General features: G+C 42.0%; 1 protein-coding gene across 2 annotated transcripts in view; it reads left to right on the top strand.

Moving 5' to 3' along the window:
• HECW2 (HECT, C2 and WW domain containing E3 ubiquitin protein ligase 2) overlaps positions 1-15,826 on the top strand; it is a 1,154,081-nt gene that overhangs the window by 14,719 nt on the left and 1,123,536 nt on the right. For both annotated transcript variants that reach the window (XM_078680421.1, XM_078680420.1), the window contains exon 2: positions 6,802-7,130. In XM_078680421.1, the coding sequence (XP_078536547.1) occupies positions 6,839-7,130 (292 nt within the window). In that variant the 5' untranslated portion in view covers positions 6,802-6,838. The remainder of the gene's footprint in view (positions 1-6,801; positions 7,131-15,826) is intronic.

Raw genomic sequence — 15,826 nt, 5'->3', positions numbered from 1 at the left:
GGGGTCAGGGAGAAAAGTAATAAAGAATGATCAGACCAGGGAATCCTAATGGACTTATCAAAACTAAGGGTGTCCATATTAGTATGGCAATGATCTAAAGTATGTCCTGCTTTATGCGTAGGGCCTGTGACAATTTGCTTCAACTGGAGCACTTCCAAATTGGAGGTCAAATTACGACAGGCTAGCGAATCAGGCTCATCAAAATAGATGTTAAAGTCACCTAAAATGGTGAAATTGGGAGCAGAGCTTGCGTAATTTATTGCAGTAATCGAAAGATCCTCGCAGAATTGGCCATACGTGCCTGGAGGTCTATAAAGCAACAATCCAGAGAAGGTGCAGGTAGGGGAAAATAGGATCACAAACTTCAGGCATTCAGCCCCCGAGATTGTAACTTCTTCTATTCTACAGATCAGTGTTTTCCTATAAATAATGGCAATGCCTCCGCCCCGGCCCAATGGGCGATCTTGCCTCAAGATAGCGAAGTTAGTCGGAAGAGCCCGTATAATATCCGGCTCTGAGCTGTCATCCATCCATGTCTCCGACAGGAAGAGTACATCGAGGTCTCGTTCCTCCAGGAGCATGTGGAGCTCAGTCGCATGTTTCGGCAAAGATCTACAATTCAGTAATGCAAGGCGAAACAAATGGGAGGTATCCTCTCTCCCACAGGAGTTGGTCAAGTTATAGTTACATCCTGTACATGGTATCCAAGTCCTTGAGTATATGTCGAACTTGGTACAGAGAGAGCTTTCCCTCCCGTAACTCGTCACGACTATACCTTATGACAGGGACTACAGGATTTGGTCGGGCAGAGTACCTGGCCCCTGAGCCCGTCCTGGCCCGGACGGGCCCAGACGGGCAGGACTCTGGCATGACTCCGGCGTACATCCGGCGCGTCCGCCAACCGCGTCCGCTCCGCGGAGAAAGCCCGTCCCTTTTTATAAAGAGCTAGAGCGCGTCAGGGCGCCACCACCCTCCCTATGGCCGCTGTAATGCCTTCACTTCCCCGGGACCAACTCTCTGCGTCGATAATCAGCTGAGAGTGGCCCGGGCGGTAGTGAGATGAAAGGAGAGTCGGGTCCGATGAAAACCGCTTTCCAAATGAAGCGGAGGTAGGTTTCCCAGACAATTTTTAAAAACGATCTAAAATGGCTTTTCAATCAAGCATTAAAGTACTAACAAATTAAAAAAGAACAGAACTGAAAGAACCTCCGGCTTTCCGCCTCAGAGGGTGAAAGAGTTATGTTGCACTTCACAGCAAGCCCCTTTTATAAAGAGCTAGAGCGCGTCAGGGCGCCACCACCCTCACTATGGCCGCTGTAATGCCTTCACTTCCCCGGGACCAACTCTCTGCGTCGATAATCAGCTGAGAGTGGCCCGGGCGGTAGTGAGATGAAAGGAGAGTCGGGTCCGATGAAAACCGCTTTCCAAATGAAGCGGAGGTAGGTTTCCCACACAATTTTTAAAAACGATCTAAAATGGCTTTTCAATCAAGCATTAAAGTACTAACAAATTAAAAAAGAACAGAACTGAAAGAACCTCCGGCTTTCCGCCTCAGAGGGTGAAAGAGTTCCTGCTTGCCAACCTATGTTTTAAACAGTCTGATTAATGAGCTTACACAAGTAAGTATGCATTTTATTCCTTGCAGCTTTTAGTAGCTGATTGTTTATACATGTTATCAATGAATATTGACGAATACGCTGCATTTGTAGAAGGTCGTGTGAAAAAAGGCACTCGCTAGTTATTGAATTGATATGTTGTGCAGACTTCCTGTGATGTCATTGGTAGTGAAATAGCAAGTGATGTCTCTTCCACTAACATTTTGGTCAATAATAGTATTTGTTGATGTTCAAATTGTGTCAATTCCTTCATTGCAATTACGTAGAAGTAGAAGAAAATTTTAAATTACTAAAGTGTATCTATTTTTTGTGGTTTTATCTTCATCGACTTTGACAGAAAACGTTGCTGTTAGTACATTCATTTCAAGAAATGTATGCTTATGTGGGCGAGATACAAATACAATGTGTGAACCCACCATAAAGCCCAGAGCAGGGAGATCGGGGTTAAAGATTTGTTTTAAATCTGCAGAAGTAAACAGAATGCATGTGTTATATGCTAGAGTTTGACTGTCCGAACGAAGGGCAGCTTTTATGACTTATTAGTTGAAAACAGCCACTGTACATTTCATTTGTTGCAAAGCTTTTGCATCTTTGACATAATCCCAAACGTTATCTTCCCCAATCGAGTTGTTGTCATTCCATGACATTTCAGGGAAATTTGAATTAAAAAACTATTGTTATGACCTGTGAGGTAAGTGAACGAGATTCTACCTCGCTCAGTTACGTTGCAGCGCAGACCATGATCACGGGGGAATCTCATGTTCGCCTTCAATAGATTTTATTTGTGGAGCTGTGAACCCTGTGAAAAATAGGGGTTTTATGATTGGCTCTGGCTCCAGAGATTGCAGCCACTGTATCTTCATGTTTTTATCCTTTTTACAGCTTTTGAGAAAGTTAATTTCTAAACTTGTCCTTCTTGCCTTGCCTGGGCTATGGCCACTCTCTCTCCATCTCAGCCTACTTTCCAACCCACAGCACCATTTCCATCTGTGAGCTTGCTGCTGCCTGACTCTTTTCAATGAGCAGAGGTCCTGTACTGATAACTGATAAAGGTGCCTTTATAATCCTGTTTTACTTAATCTGTAACAATTGTTACTGCTGCTGCCAATAGACCAGTGGTAGGATTCCAGATAAAGATAAAAACTCCACAATCAATTAACCAATACCCAAGCACTATTCTTGTATTTGACTAAAATCACAGCTAATATAACAATACTTTTGCCTGTGTCTTTTGGAGTATTTTATTTTTACTGATGAGATGCATTATTCTTCTAGTTCTTTCAAGGGTATCCAAGAATCACATTCCGATGCTAGAGTAGTCCACACTTGCAGTGTAGTATAATGGTTGAAAGAGATGCTCAAGTAACTGCCCAGCAGATGTCTGACCCGGAGCCCCACTGTACCTCTACACGTGAAGCAGTCATCTCACGGGTATGCCTATCCTGACCAACAGCCCAAAGATTGCCCTGTGGCAGGGGACACACAAAGGAAGTTACCATCTGTTGGGTGAGCGTAGTCATAGAAGCATTTAGAATTTTAGATCCTGCCAGACGGCCCCAAAATACACAGAAAGATCATCTCGTGGACTCACCTCTGCTGACCTATTTGTAACTCCAATCCAGGAATAAACCACCTGCTCCTGTGAAACTGGGCTCAGTAAAACCTCTTTGAAGGCAAGCTGATACTCTAAGAGAAGACTTTGACAATAAAAGATGAACGTGACATCAGTTCAATACTGCCCTTTAAAACACTAAAATAAAGCCTCTTAGATGAAATAACTCAAAAATTGCTCAAATTTGTGATATATGACATCGCCACAAAGGAAGGCCTCTTTAATGAATATGATTAAGCGGTATCTAGGTCAGGTAGACTCAAAACACAACTTCTAGTGAGCCAGAAGACCTCCACCAACACGGGGGTTGGCCTTTGTATCTCCTTAAAGTTTGCCACCAGAGATATAAAGAAAATAGTCTGCTGTCTGTGTGGTCCTCAATACATACCCTAAAGACCCCATCACAGCAGTCCACATTATTACGAGAATGATATATTGCATAGGCAACCTGTGTCTCTGGCATTTCCTTCAGTCCAAGGAAGTGGTCCTGCTGTAAATGTATGTGGAATCTCTTGCAGATCTTTTAGAGTGTCTGGTAGATCAAGTAGCTCCCCCCTCAAATCTCCTCTATTCTCTGTAGGATCACTGTTGTTTATTAAGCGATGAAGCCATAACCCCCCACAAAGCCTAGCAGAGGCCAGATACCTCATACTCTTTTTTGGGGTCAGTGATACAGGAATGTGTCTGTCCCATGAAGTGGGGTCTCATCTAAAGTTATGGGGTTAGTGGAACTAGAAACAGGCAGGAGATGGGAATTTGCATTCATCATTAAAAACGACACCCCAAAAAGCATCTGTTCGGCACTTAGTTGAGGGCCTTCACCTCAGAGGTGATTGCACCTATTTCAGTCCTCATGGTGAAATGTAGACTCTTGTTTCGAAGATTTTAGATCCACTCTTAAAAGAGCATCATAATCTTGAGGTGGTAGACCAGGGCCAACATTATATTTGGTGCAGGAGAACCGCAGTGGGAATCCTGCTCCCAGCATTCTGTGGAGCACAGTAATCAGGGCCGGAATGGGAACCACAACCGGCCCTGGCAAAGTGCTCGGACGCCCCTCCCCACTCGGAGGGGGGGAAGGGGGGCCGGCCGAACACTTTGCTGGGGCCGGTTTTCGGCCGATTTTGTTACAGGGCCGATTTTGCAGCTATGCTGCAAAAACGGCCCTGTAACAAAAACGGCCCCAGGGCCCCCAAACCGGCCCCCACCCGTGTGGCGCACCGGGGGATTGCCCGGTGCCCGCTATGGCCAGTCCGGGCCTGACAGTAATTCGTAGGTGTGAGATCACTGCACCGTAAAATGTTTTCCTGGGAAGAATGGGGAGTCCTACTAACTGCTGTTTGGCACCACAGAGTCTTGCTCCGTCCCAGGTCATTTTCTCCATGAATATCTCGCCAGGTTTGACCAGCAATATGTGGTTGAGGCAGGGCTTTAAGTGGGTCGGTCTGTCCGGGTCTGAGCAACAGCAGTTATTTTCAAGAGGCCTCAAAACGGGTCTCTATCGGGCACAATTTTTGGGTCTCGCAGAGGTAGTCTGTTTTCTTTTTTTTTTCTTGAACTATTGTTACACACATACTTAAGCAAATCAAGCTAATGCGCTCCCAGTACCCCTGGCATCCCCACACCATCTCGATCAGAGGTGCAACTAGAGCCAAATTTCGGGAGGGGCTAAGGACAAATTTCAGGGGGGGGGGGGGGGTGGCCTCATTATTCCAGTAGTAGGAAGTGTGGAGATGCTGGGGCTCTAAGAAGGGGTCAAAAAACAACCAAGAATCATTAACATGCAAATGGTCTTTTACAGACCTGTGAGGTACTCGAGTGCGGATGTGTGTGCCTGGGAAGCTGTGTCAGCCCAGGCTGCCACACATGACGAGAAAGGCTGAAGCCCTTTGAAACCAATGGGCGTTGCGTGCCTGAGCTCGATTATAAGGTCTTCCTTTAACCCGTTGGCTGCGCCGCCGATTTTGCGGAAGTGCGGCACTTCCTCGAAACAGGCAGGGCCGCGTCGGCCATTGGCCGACGGCAGCACCAGCGAGGTAGTGCTGCTGGCCGACGGCAGCACCAGCGAGGTAGTGCTGCAGTTGGCCAATGGATGGGGTTAAAGTCCACTTCGGTCCTCCGATTCTAAAGTACCTCTTCGATTGCCAGTTTCTCAGTGAATATCGCGCCCGAGGCCGGCAGAGGTCTCGACAGTGGCATTTGGGTTCACCCCGTCCGGATTTTCCAGTTTATGTAAGTACCAAACTAATGCCATTTTTTTCAAAAACACCTCATTCCAATCATAAAATACCTTTTTAGAAACGTTATGGGAACTGGACCTATCTGAGGGACGTAACCAGATAGGACGGTGCGGAGCACTACAGAACTAGTCTGGTCTGAGCTCCAAACCACAAAACCAATTGAGATTTTAAAAAAAATAGTATAGTGTCACGCAAGAAAATGTAGGGTTTATTTTGAGCAAATGATAACTTCTAAAGTGCTATATACGATGAAGGATGACTTGTTACCCTTGATCTTTATCTTTCAGGTAAAGTGACTGCTTCCTAAAAGCGGTTTTGAAAATAGACCTTTCCACCACGCAGTTTACTGCAGGTCAGCAGGGTTGAATTGGGATAAAGAAATCGTCCGGACACGCTAAAAAAAGTGGCCCACATTTGCAGATTGCCTTTCCGCAAAGCACTGCTTTGGCAAAGTTTTTAAAAAAGAATGGGTTGGGTGGATCTCTGACAGAGGCATGTTTTCTTAGGAGGGGAGGGAGCAAGCCTGAGCGGGGAATTCCAACTCCAATGACACTCTGAGGAGTCCTAGAGCTGACGGCTTGTCAGATCAGGGGGTACTGCTACACTAGTTATCTTTTTTTAGACCACGCCCCTACTTAGATAGGCCACACCCCTTTGAGGTTTGCCCCGCAGCATTTAGAGCACCCCCAGTTTGTTTCCCACTTAAAGCCCTGGGTTGAGGGGACTTCACAGTTGTGGCTTTCCTGTATCACTTGTAATTTGGGCAGAAAATCAAGTGTCTAACCAATTCGAAATGTTAAAGGAGCTTATAATAAAAGTCTTTTTCAGTCAAAGACATAAGTTTCTTAAAGATGTTCGACAATCACAGACAAATGTAAAAAAAATTGGAGCTAATTGTGATGTATAGTGGATTATATGATTTGGAAGTAATGAGAAATGATTAAAACAGCATCAATTCCATGGTGAGTTAGAAAGTGGAATAAAAACGGCAGAATCTGCAGTAAAAAACATACATAACAGCGTGATGCCTTTTTAAGGACTTTGCATATGTACAACACGGTCAGCAGAATATTTCTGGTGCATGTTTTGAATGCGCATGCGTACACCCTGGCAGCTAACTGTGTGAAGCAGTTTAATAAATGGCAAATGGAGTTAATGCTAACTTGCACCGACAAGCGTTCAAAGGATGTTTTACATACCTGTGGGTCCTCGTGGAGGACAAGGTGAATGATTAGTGTTTTCGGGGGGAGTGCATTGACCATGTCCTGTCTGCTGACAGCTCTGCACGTGACACTCCTTCCTTGGCCCTAACACTTGTATTTGTTCTTTGCAGACCCTTAAGGAAGACATTTGCAAGCAGACCTGACAAGATGGCAAGCTCAGCTCGGGAACACCTCCTTTTCGTGCGGCGGCGAAACCCCCAACTCCGGTACACCTTGAGCCCGGAGAACCTCCAGAGCCTGGCTGCCCAAGGAGCCATGTCTGAGAACGTGAACTTCCAGCGTGCCAACAGCGACACGGACCTGGTGACGTCAGAGAGCCGCTCCAGCCTGACTGCCAGCTTGTATGAGTACACCCTGGGCCATTCACAGAACCTCATCATTTACTGGGATATTAAGGAGGAGGTGGACCCCACGGACTGGATTGGACTTTACCATATAGGTAGGTCGCAGAGCACAATGGGCGTTGTTGTTGATCTCCGCTTGCGGGAAGTGGTGATAGCAATGAGTACCAAGGTGCCATGCATGACTGGCATCTGTGAATGCTCAACCTTGTATCATTTACCTGCGGTCGATGCGTGAATAGTACCTGGTAAGACGTTAGTTATTGAGTGGGATTGTTTCTTTCAGACGTAGCGTAAATGCACATTTGTCATGCGCATGTACACACCACACACCCTTCCCTCAACTCTGACTGAGGGGTTTTACCTTAGGATTAAGGCAGGGGCTAAAACTGTGGGTAAGTACATTTGTTGCTAAGAAACACCCAGAAATTCCTTGCAAATCATTAGAACAATCTTGTAATCAAGCAGCTCGAACATTATAAATAAAACTTTACAAGACAAGAACAAAAATTGTTACTAATGAGTGATATATCTCATCCTTGGTGGGGATAATCTGTAGAGGCGGGTGGAAGGTAAATCTGCCTATTTCTGGATTGCTTGGTGGATCTTCCATTTTCAGGATTGGCATCTACAATGGCAGTAAATAATTTGTGGGTATGTAGAGGCCTCAGTTCCCTCCCTGGGGAACAGCCTGCTGTGGGATTCCACCTGCCTCACCCATAACACACAGGACAACCCAACCCCCAGTGCAGGGAGCTGTGGGCTATTTTAATGTTATTTCTATTTTAAATCATGTTGCTGGCTTCCTTTCAGCCAATTATAACTGGAGAGCTGGTCATTGTGATCAGAATAGCTGTGTGAATGAAGAGAAAGGGAGGGAAGCTGTGACAAAGGGAGAAAGTAGTGGTGAAAAAGAACCTGCAAGAGTTAAAGCGACAGGGAATGTAGGGTGGTGGAAGAAAGAGCGTGCCGTGGAATCAAATTTTAGCATGCCTCTACATTTAGCATCCCCAGCACTGTGATTCTAAGAAAAAACTTTAGGCCCCTGTACTTATTTTTATTACAAATGAATCACTTTAATAAGAATTTCTAATGCAATATTTGCTGCCAGACATTGTACAGCAAGAGGTAAATTAGCCGTAACAAAAGAAGGTGTGTATGGGCGTGAGCACACTGTGTTCACACACGCACACAGAGCGCAGATTACTACTATGATACATTGATAAATAAACTTGTGTCTTCGAACACCACTGCACTGCACAGCTGTACAGACAGTCTCCTTCCATTGTCCCTCTAAACGTTCCTGTCAGACACAGCTGCAGAAAGAAAGAATTATACTGTATTGCCCCCCTCCGCTCCGATGTCAGTTATTAAACATATGATAAATGGCCTGAAACCACACAGCACTAAGCAGTGCTGCGGAATCACAAAGTACAAAACCGAGAGCCGAGTCCTTTGTGATTTTACTGAAGTGTGGCAACTAAAGCACATTTTATGACACTCTTTCAGGGATTGTTTGACATATGCATACATACATACATACATATATATCATGTGACCAAGGCCGCAGGGACGGCCGAAACGCGCCATGACTAGCTGTTTATTGGGTGAATAAACTGTATGCTGCAAACAAGTTGGTCCATGCCTCGTATTTCACAGGAGTGGAGCGCTGCAAGGTATTGCAGATATATATATATATATATATATATATATATATATATATATATATATATATATATATATATATATATATATATATATATATATATATATATATATATATATAATGCAGTGCGGATTGCTGTGAAAGTCAAGCATGTGCTCATACGATTAGTGCACACCTTCAAATAGACACCAAGGGGATTATTTAGAGATTCCTGCAAAACCTGGTGGTAACACTCAACCAGACTAATAACATCATGCCCTTATTACCTCCAGATTTAAGGTTAGTGAGAAAATGAGCTACAACTGTTGGGCAAACTGGTAGCAACGACCACGGACCAAGACTCAGTCTCAGGCTTGATGATTCAGACATAAAGCCCAGAAACGCGCTCTGTGGCTCGCAGAGCCCTTGAGGGCTAGATTGAAGTGGAGGATTACACACATCCATTATTTATCACCAGAGGAGCCTATTAAGGGGTTGGAGGCATTGGTGAGATGTGCATTACCAGGGGCTCTTGAAATCGTCCAGTCTGAGATGATTGAAATATGTGTAATGGCCTCTTCCTTTATGGAAAGCGGGACTGCGTGGAGTGGATTGTGGCATCTTAATTAATAGAGTTTGCTTGGGGGGACGTGATACATTTGTAATTGATATAATTAAATGGGGGTGTGTAATTGAGGGATAGAAATAATTGGCTACACAGTGCAATAATGCAGCTGATTATAATCCTAAAGCAACGGTATTTAGAAAGGGTGTTCTGACTAACAGTTTGGGACCACCATCCCCTTTATCCTTCTGAAATACCAGCCCCAAACCATAAATGCAACCTGTGAAGCCTTTGCAAGGCTCGCTTCTAAAAATTGGTACAAATAAACACTTTGACAATTCCCTTGCCGCCCTGACACATAAAAAATGCTCAGAATTTTTAATGTGAAGTGAAACTCCTTTAAAGAATTAGGGTTATTAGGATGTGCTCTAGGTAATTATATAATGAGTAAAAATCGATTAATCATTGTTGCTCCTTACATAGCACAAAGCTTCTACCTCATGTGAAGGGTTTTCAAGGCATGCTATGGCAATATATATATATATATATATATATATATATATATATATATGTATATATATATGTATATATGTATATATATGTATATATATATATGTATATATATGTATATATATATATATATATAATTTCCTTTCGCGGTTGCGAAAATAATGCACTCTCAGGACACGCTTTCAATATGCAGTTCAGCAAAGAATTAACCTGCTTCTACATTACGCGTTTCGGCAATGAAGCCTTGCTCACACATATTGAAAGCGTGTCCTGAGAGTGACTTATTTTTGCAACCGCGAAAGGAACTTTATTGATATTACAAACCAGGTGCTCTACCGGTACATGCACCACCTTCCTTGGGTCCATGGTCTTGATTGTAGCGTTTGTTGTGGGAATATATATATATATATAATTCTGTAATCCCTGTATAAACATCAATCCCTAATTTCTTTATAATCGGCAACTCACTAAGTTGCCGATTATAAACAAAAGACATCAGAACTCGGCTTTTATAAGGTTATTGCAATCGAGGTCTGAGGTCACAATGCCTGACAAGCAGAGAGGATATGTTTATTTATTGCTCTCCTTAGATAGAGAAAAGCAAGAATCTTTCTATATGTTTCTTCACAGTCAGGGCTACTACAGCTTTTTTTTATAAACTGACTTTATTGGACTGTTTCCAATATCTGTTTGCAATAAATATCTACACAACACAAACAAAGTCATTTGAGTGTATTGAAGTCAACATAGACATATTCAAGCCTAAATGGTCTAGGGTCTTCTTCAGGGTAATCAAGTTGTTGTACGCATTCAGAACATGCAACAAGGGTGAAAACTGTAACCCTGCCAGTCCCTCTGCCAATTCAGCTACACCCACAGAGAAGGAAACAGAAAAGTGTATGGGACAAGTTAACAATCAATGCAAACTGCTGCTCTACAGGCATGTGTTTTATTGCCTGTGGGTATCCATTTAATATTCAAATTAAAACCTTTTAGAACACTCACCTATCTTTTGACTGCATATGGAGAGAACACCTAGATTGGTTATATGGTAACCTCATGACAATACTTGTGAGACCTGGCCCCTGAGAACAGTGGTGAAAACACCTCAATTTAAACCAACACTATCTGTAGAATTTAAAACAAAAAAAGAAGTAAAATTGAAGTAAAGTAGAGCAAGGAAATATATGGTGTTTGTATAAACCTTAATAGGAGACCCCTAAATCAAGTGTGTATACTTTTTTTCTTTGATGATGCAGATAATACCATTTGACTTTTGTTCTGTGCGCATGCAGAGTGGCGTAGTCACTTACCCTAGTCATTGTCAACTATGGGCTACATGGCAAAAATATGGGGGACGCCTCCTCCATAGTCGCACACTGATGGTACAAAAATTATTATAAGCAAGACATAACATCATTTATAAAATGACATATCAATTCCCAAATGGTATTCTTTCACTAAGGTGGCTATATGTATTGTGTTTTAAGACTCGATTTCCATGATGCCTTGTAGCTTATTTTTAACATCATTGGTCTGGCTGTGGTGTATTACCTAGGCCCCTCCTAAAACATGCACAATAACACACCCAAGCCCCAGTGCACACCACATTGATCTGCCATTCACTCGTAATTTGTGCACTATCGTAGAAGATCTTTCTTTTGTAGCCATTGACATAAATCTATCTATAGATGTGGCTTCATTATAGCTTTGTTTGGAAACCTGAATATATCCGATGTAATATATGCTTACTCAAAGGGGGAAAACATAGTGGTTGGAGCTACGTATGTCAGAGCTCCACCTTCGTGGTAAAAAGCAGGACTTACTTCCTCAGAAGTAAATGCGTGTGGTACTTACCTATCGAGACCCTGTCCACAGCTTATGGAGGATGCACTTGAGGCTGTACATCCTTTACTCTCCCTACAGGGATATAACTGCAACAAATATCTAATAGGTTTTTGATGTGTTTAGTTTTGCACTAGAGGTTTTATTTTTATTCTTCATGTTTGCATACATGCTCGCACTTTCATATGAAAGAGATACTCAACAAGGTTTTAAGTGGTTTGTGGGAAAGGTGAGGATGTGGCCATGTATTATATGGGATAAAGTACTAGCCTGGCGTACATGATAATCCTATTGCACGTCACCTCAGAGTTCTATAACCTTATAAAGGAACTCAGCCTTCGGCCTCATTCCTTTATATGGTTATGAAACTCCTCGGTGACTTGCAATATCCTTATAATGTACGGCAGGGGTTACTTTATTCCATATAATATTTATATAGATAGCTATTCGTTAGTTAAAGGTAGGAATTTGGTTTTGCTTGTATTTCTAATGAATTTGACTCTGTTTGATGAATCTTCACATACCTTTCTAAATAAAAAAAGTCTCATGCACCTCAGCTTCTTTCTGGAAAGTGTTTTGATGATCCATCAAGAAGGGTCTAAGAAAAAGGCGGGTGCCAATATGCATTTTTTCCCACGCAGTTTTCCATCGGAAAACTTATTAGCAATACTGCAAAAACAGCAAAATGATATTACATCAAATTTGGCAGAAAGCTGGATTTTTATCCAGAAAGCAAGTTCTTTGTGATTTGATATAATCCATTCAGTAGTTTTTGAGAAATAAAGGCTCAAAATATATGTATATTTCTAGCCACAGTACCTGCATGGATCCATCACAGTGGATCCATGAGCTCTAGCACTCATTGTGATTGGCTGACTGCAACCTGAAGAAAAAGTTGCAACTGCCATCTTAGGACTCAGGGACCTGGTGCCCGAGCCCTATAAATAAAAAAATATATATATATGTAAGGGGACACGGTAGGTGTACCCTAACCCCCACCGGGCCATGAGTACGGGGTCCGATCAAGTCCCCCATGGCCAAATAAATTTTTTTCTGCTGTTGTACCATGAGCCCCAGCACAGGCCCCTGAGGAATTGCTATGCCTACTGATCAGAGATGTAAATTTTTTTTAAAAATTGTAAAAACTTTGGGCCCCATAAGGATGTCGGGCGGATCGCCCCCGCCGGGCCGGCAGTAGCCACCACCAGCCAAGCGGGGGGCGATCCACCCGCCATCCTTCCAGCAAAGACCCCCCGCCATATGGCTGGGGGGTCCGCGGTGGATGGAAAGACCGTCCGCCGCTTTTCCGCCCGGTCGACTTAAAAGGTTCAATATGGTGATGGTGTCTGTTAGATACCGCCAGCCATATTTGGATGTGGCCTGGAACATGCCTTTTCCGTGGTGGCAATGAAGGCATGCAGAGTCTGCTTGCGGGCCCTCAGGGACTCCGGGGGGTGGGGGTGCCCATATGGTACCCCCCTACAGTTCCATGCACAACATGGCAGGCACCGCGCGGTGCCTGCTGGTGAGTGCACCGCCCGCCACAATGTCAGGAATGCAGGATGCGCCCGCCTGTGTGGCGGGCGCATCCTAATCTATGTAACGGGACCCCCGCACCGATGGCAGGCAGTCCCACTCCACAGTGGGATGGCAAGCGGACAAAGTCTGCCCGCCATCCTAATGGGCCCCTTGGTTGGGTGCCCACAGTGTTGAGGGCATGGGTTGGCCTGCCGCAGGGAGTTGTGCCGTGCGCATTGGGCTAGACATCCGCAGGGAGTTGGGTGCAGGGCTTGGCTACACATGGACATTTTACTTCATATTTAAAAAAAAAAAAGAAATTTGTTGAAAAAAGAACAAAGATTAAGGGTATATTATACTTAGGTATACATCCCAGTTAAAACGAAATATCAAGGAACTATAACTTCCTTCCTAAATTAAATATAACGAGTGCCAAGCACTGCTTGCACCTTCACATACTACATCACTTATGATATGTTCATTGATTAGGTTGATAACATCCCTAATTATATCAGTAATGGCATCATTGATGGCAACATTGTGCATGTCGATGGCACAAGTGATAGTTACCTGAGGTAACCATACCTGGTGATTTCAGTAGTTTTGTTAGTTTACAACATTGTTTTAACTTACATTTTCAACTAATTATAACGTTTGTTTTACCTTTCATTTCTTTCATTGAATTTCTAAGGCTTTTGTTTTATGTAAAGTAAGATATTATTACAATTTCTAATTATAACGTCCCTTTAACCTTAGTTTCTTTTTTCAATTAATATATATTTTATTAATTCTAGGTTGGCTTGAATGTTTTTTAACAATCCGAAGATGTAATACTGTAAAAGGCTTTTGTAATTTTTGTGCTCGGTGTGGTTGGCACTTGCTATTCTTATGCTTAAACACTTGGCTGTAAAAAAAGCATAAGAGTTTGTCATTCTCTAGCTTGGCATTGATAGCACTGTGCTAATCTTATTGTTAAGTAGTCGGCTAGAAAATAGACATTTAAGGTGAGCAGGTTCAGAGTGTTGGTGGTGGTGTAAGGTGCTCCATATAAAGGGGTTACTTCCATATATATACAGGTCTTCGATGGACAATTAAGATACAATGAATGAAAAGATATGGGTCATTAATTTGTGAATATGTAATTCCTTATTTGATGTGTCACACTTTGGGATTTTAGAAATCTTTGATTTTCCATTATTTTAGAGGAGGTCTTTTAAGATTGTTGAATGTATTTTGCATGGTTTACATAAGGTACATTTATATTCAATATTTATAGACTAGGAGGGGAAGCAAGTGTAGAACAATCTATTCCTCTAGAAGTAAGCACATACACCTGAGAATGGTGAACTAGGTTTGGTTCAAGTGCTTTGGAAATTGGACAGGCTTTTTAAGATCATTTGTGATACAAGCAAAAATAAGTGAAATTTGCACAGAGAGTGAGTGTTTACAAACCTGTCAATGTTTACATTAGTACACAATGAGTGGAGTGTTTACAAACCGATCTTTGTATATATTGGTGTATAAGCAGTGCAATATTTATAAGCTAGTCATTGTTTACAAAAACAGTTAGCTTAGTTAACACTGCAGATATATGTGGTGTCATGCTTAAAACTTTAGAGAATGTGAAAACAATGAGTGATGAGTATGTATGAGGTACAATGCACTTTTTTGAAATATAAAAATGTCACGGTTGGACAGTATTTGCTGCAAAGAGCTAAAGGTGAAAAATTGACAAATGTTGAGTAGAACATAGAATGAAGAATAAATAATTGAAAAGTTTTTGAAAATATAAGCTATGCTTTATGCTCTTCACAAGAGTGAATTTAGAATCTGAACAGGAGCAGGATTGGGAAGTGCTGAAACAGAAGACTTAGAATTTATAGGACAGATACTGGAAGTCAAAATAGACTAAGAAAGAAATTGTCATACTTTATCGATCAGCTTAATGTTCAATTGTTAATTGAGTTCTAATGAATTCAATGGATAAATTTGGATGGACTACACAAATAACAATTATTGGGAGCTTTTTAAAAAGAATAAAATTTAAGAAATGAATTGTGATTCTTCACCAATTACCTTTACCCGTTTCTGATTGAGTTCTATCTCTGATTGATGGATCAATTTAAATTGATCATACATTAAATATTGAAAAAGTGTACTAAATTTGAGTGCTTCAGTTATCAGTACTTCACTGTACAACTTCACAGAAATAGGCCTTTCATATATTTGAAACGCTATATATTTTCAATTTTGGTGAATAAAAATCCTACAAATAAGTGCAATACTAAGATTCAATGAATTATTTCAGTTAGTCAATCCACTTTATTGTGCATTAAAATGCATAAAAGTACATAGTAATTATGGTTATACATCGAAAGAAAAACCACAGCTACCAATTCATCAGTGTACAAAAACTAGAAAGTTAGAATAACCGACAATAGAAATATTGATAAAAACAATAATTAATAATAAAATCAGCAGATTAGATGTTAAAAGAAAAATTACAGTAACCTAGTCAGTATCAGCATTAGACAAAGCACACAAATAAAAGTGAATGACAAACACTCCATGTATTGTTTAACTTGCATAATAATCCATAGACAAAGAATTAAAATCACGTCCTAACTGAATGATGACACAGGTTACGAACTTATGACTTACAACCCAATGGGGCCCTTAACCACTTTGATCAATAAACATCTTTCCGAGTG

Source organism: Lissotriton helveticus, chromosome 3_1 (assembly GCF_964261635.1).
Source record: "Lissotriton helveticus chromosome 3_1, aLisHel1.1, whole genome shotgun sequence".
Classification (NCBI taxonomy): domain Eukaryota; kingdom Metazoa; phylum Chordata; class Amphibia; order Caudata; family Salamandridae; genus Lissotriton; species Lissotriton helveticus.
The sequence above is the reverse complement of the archived record's forward strand: the minus strand, read 5'-3'. Positions and strand labels throughout refer to the sequence as shown.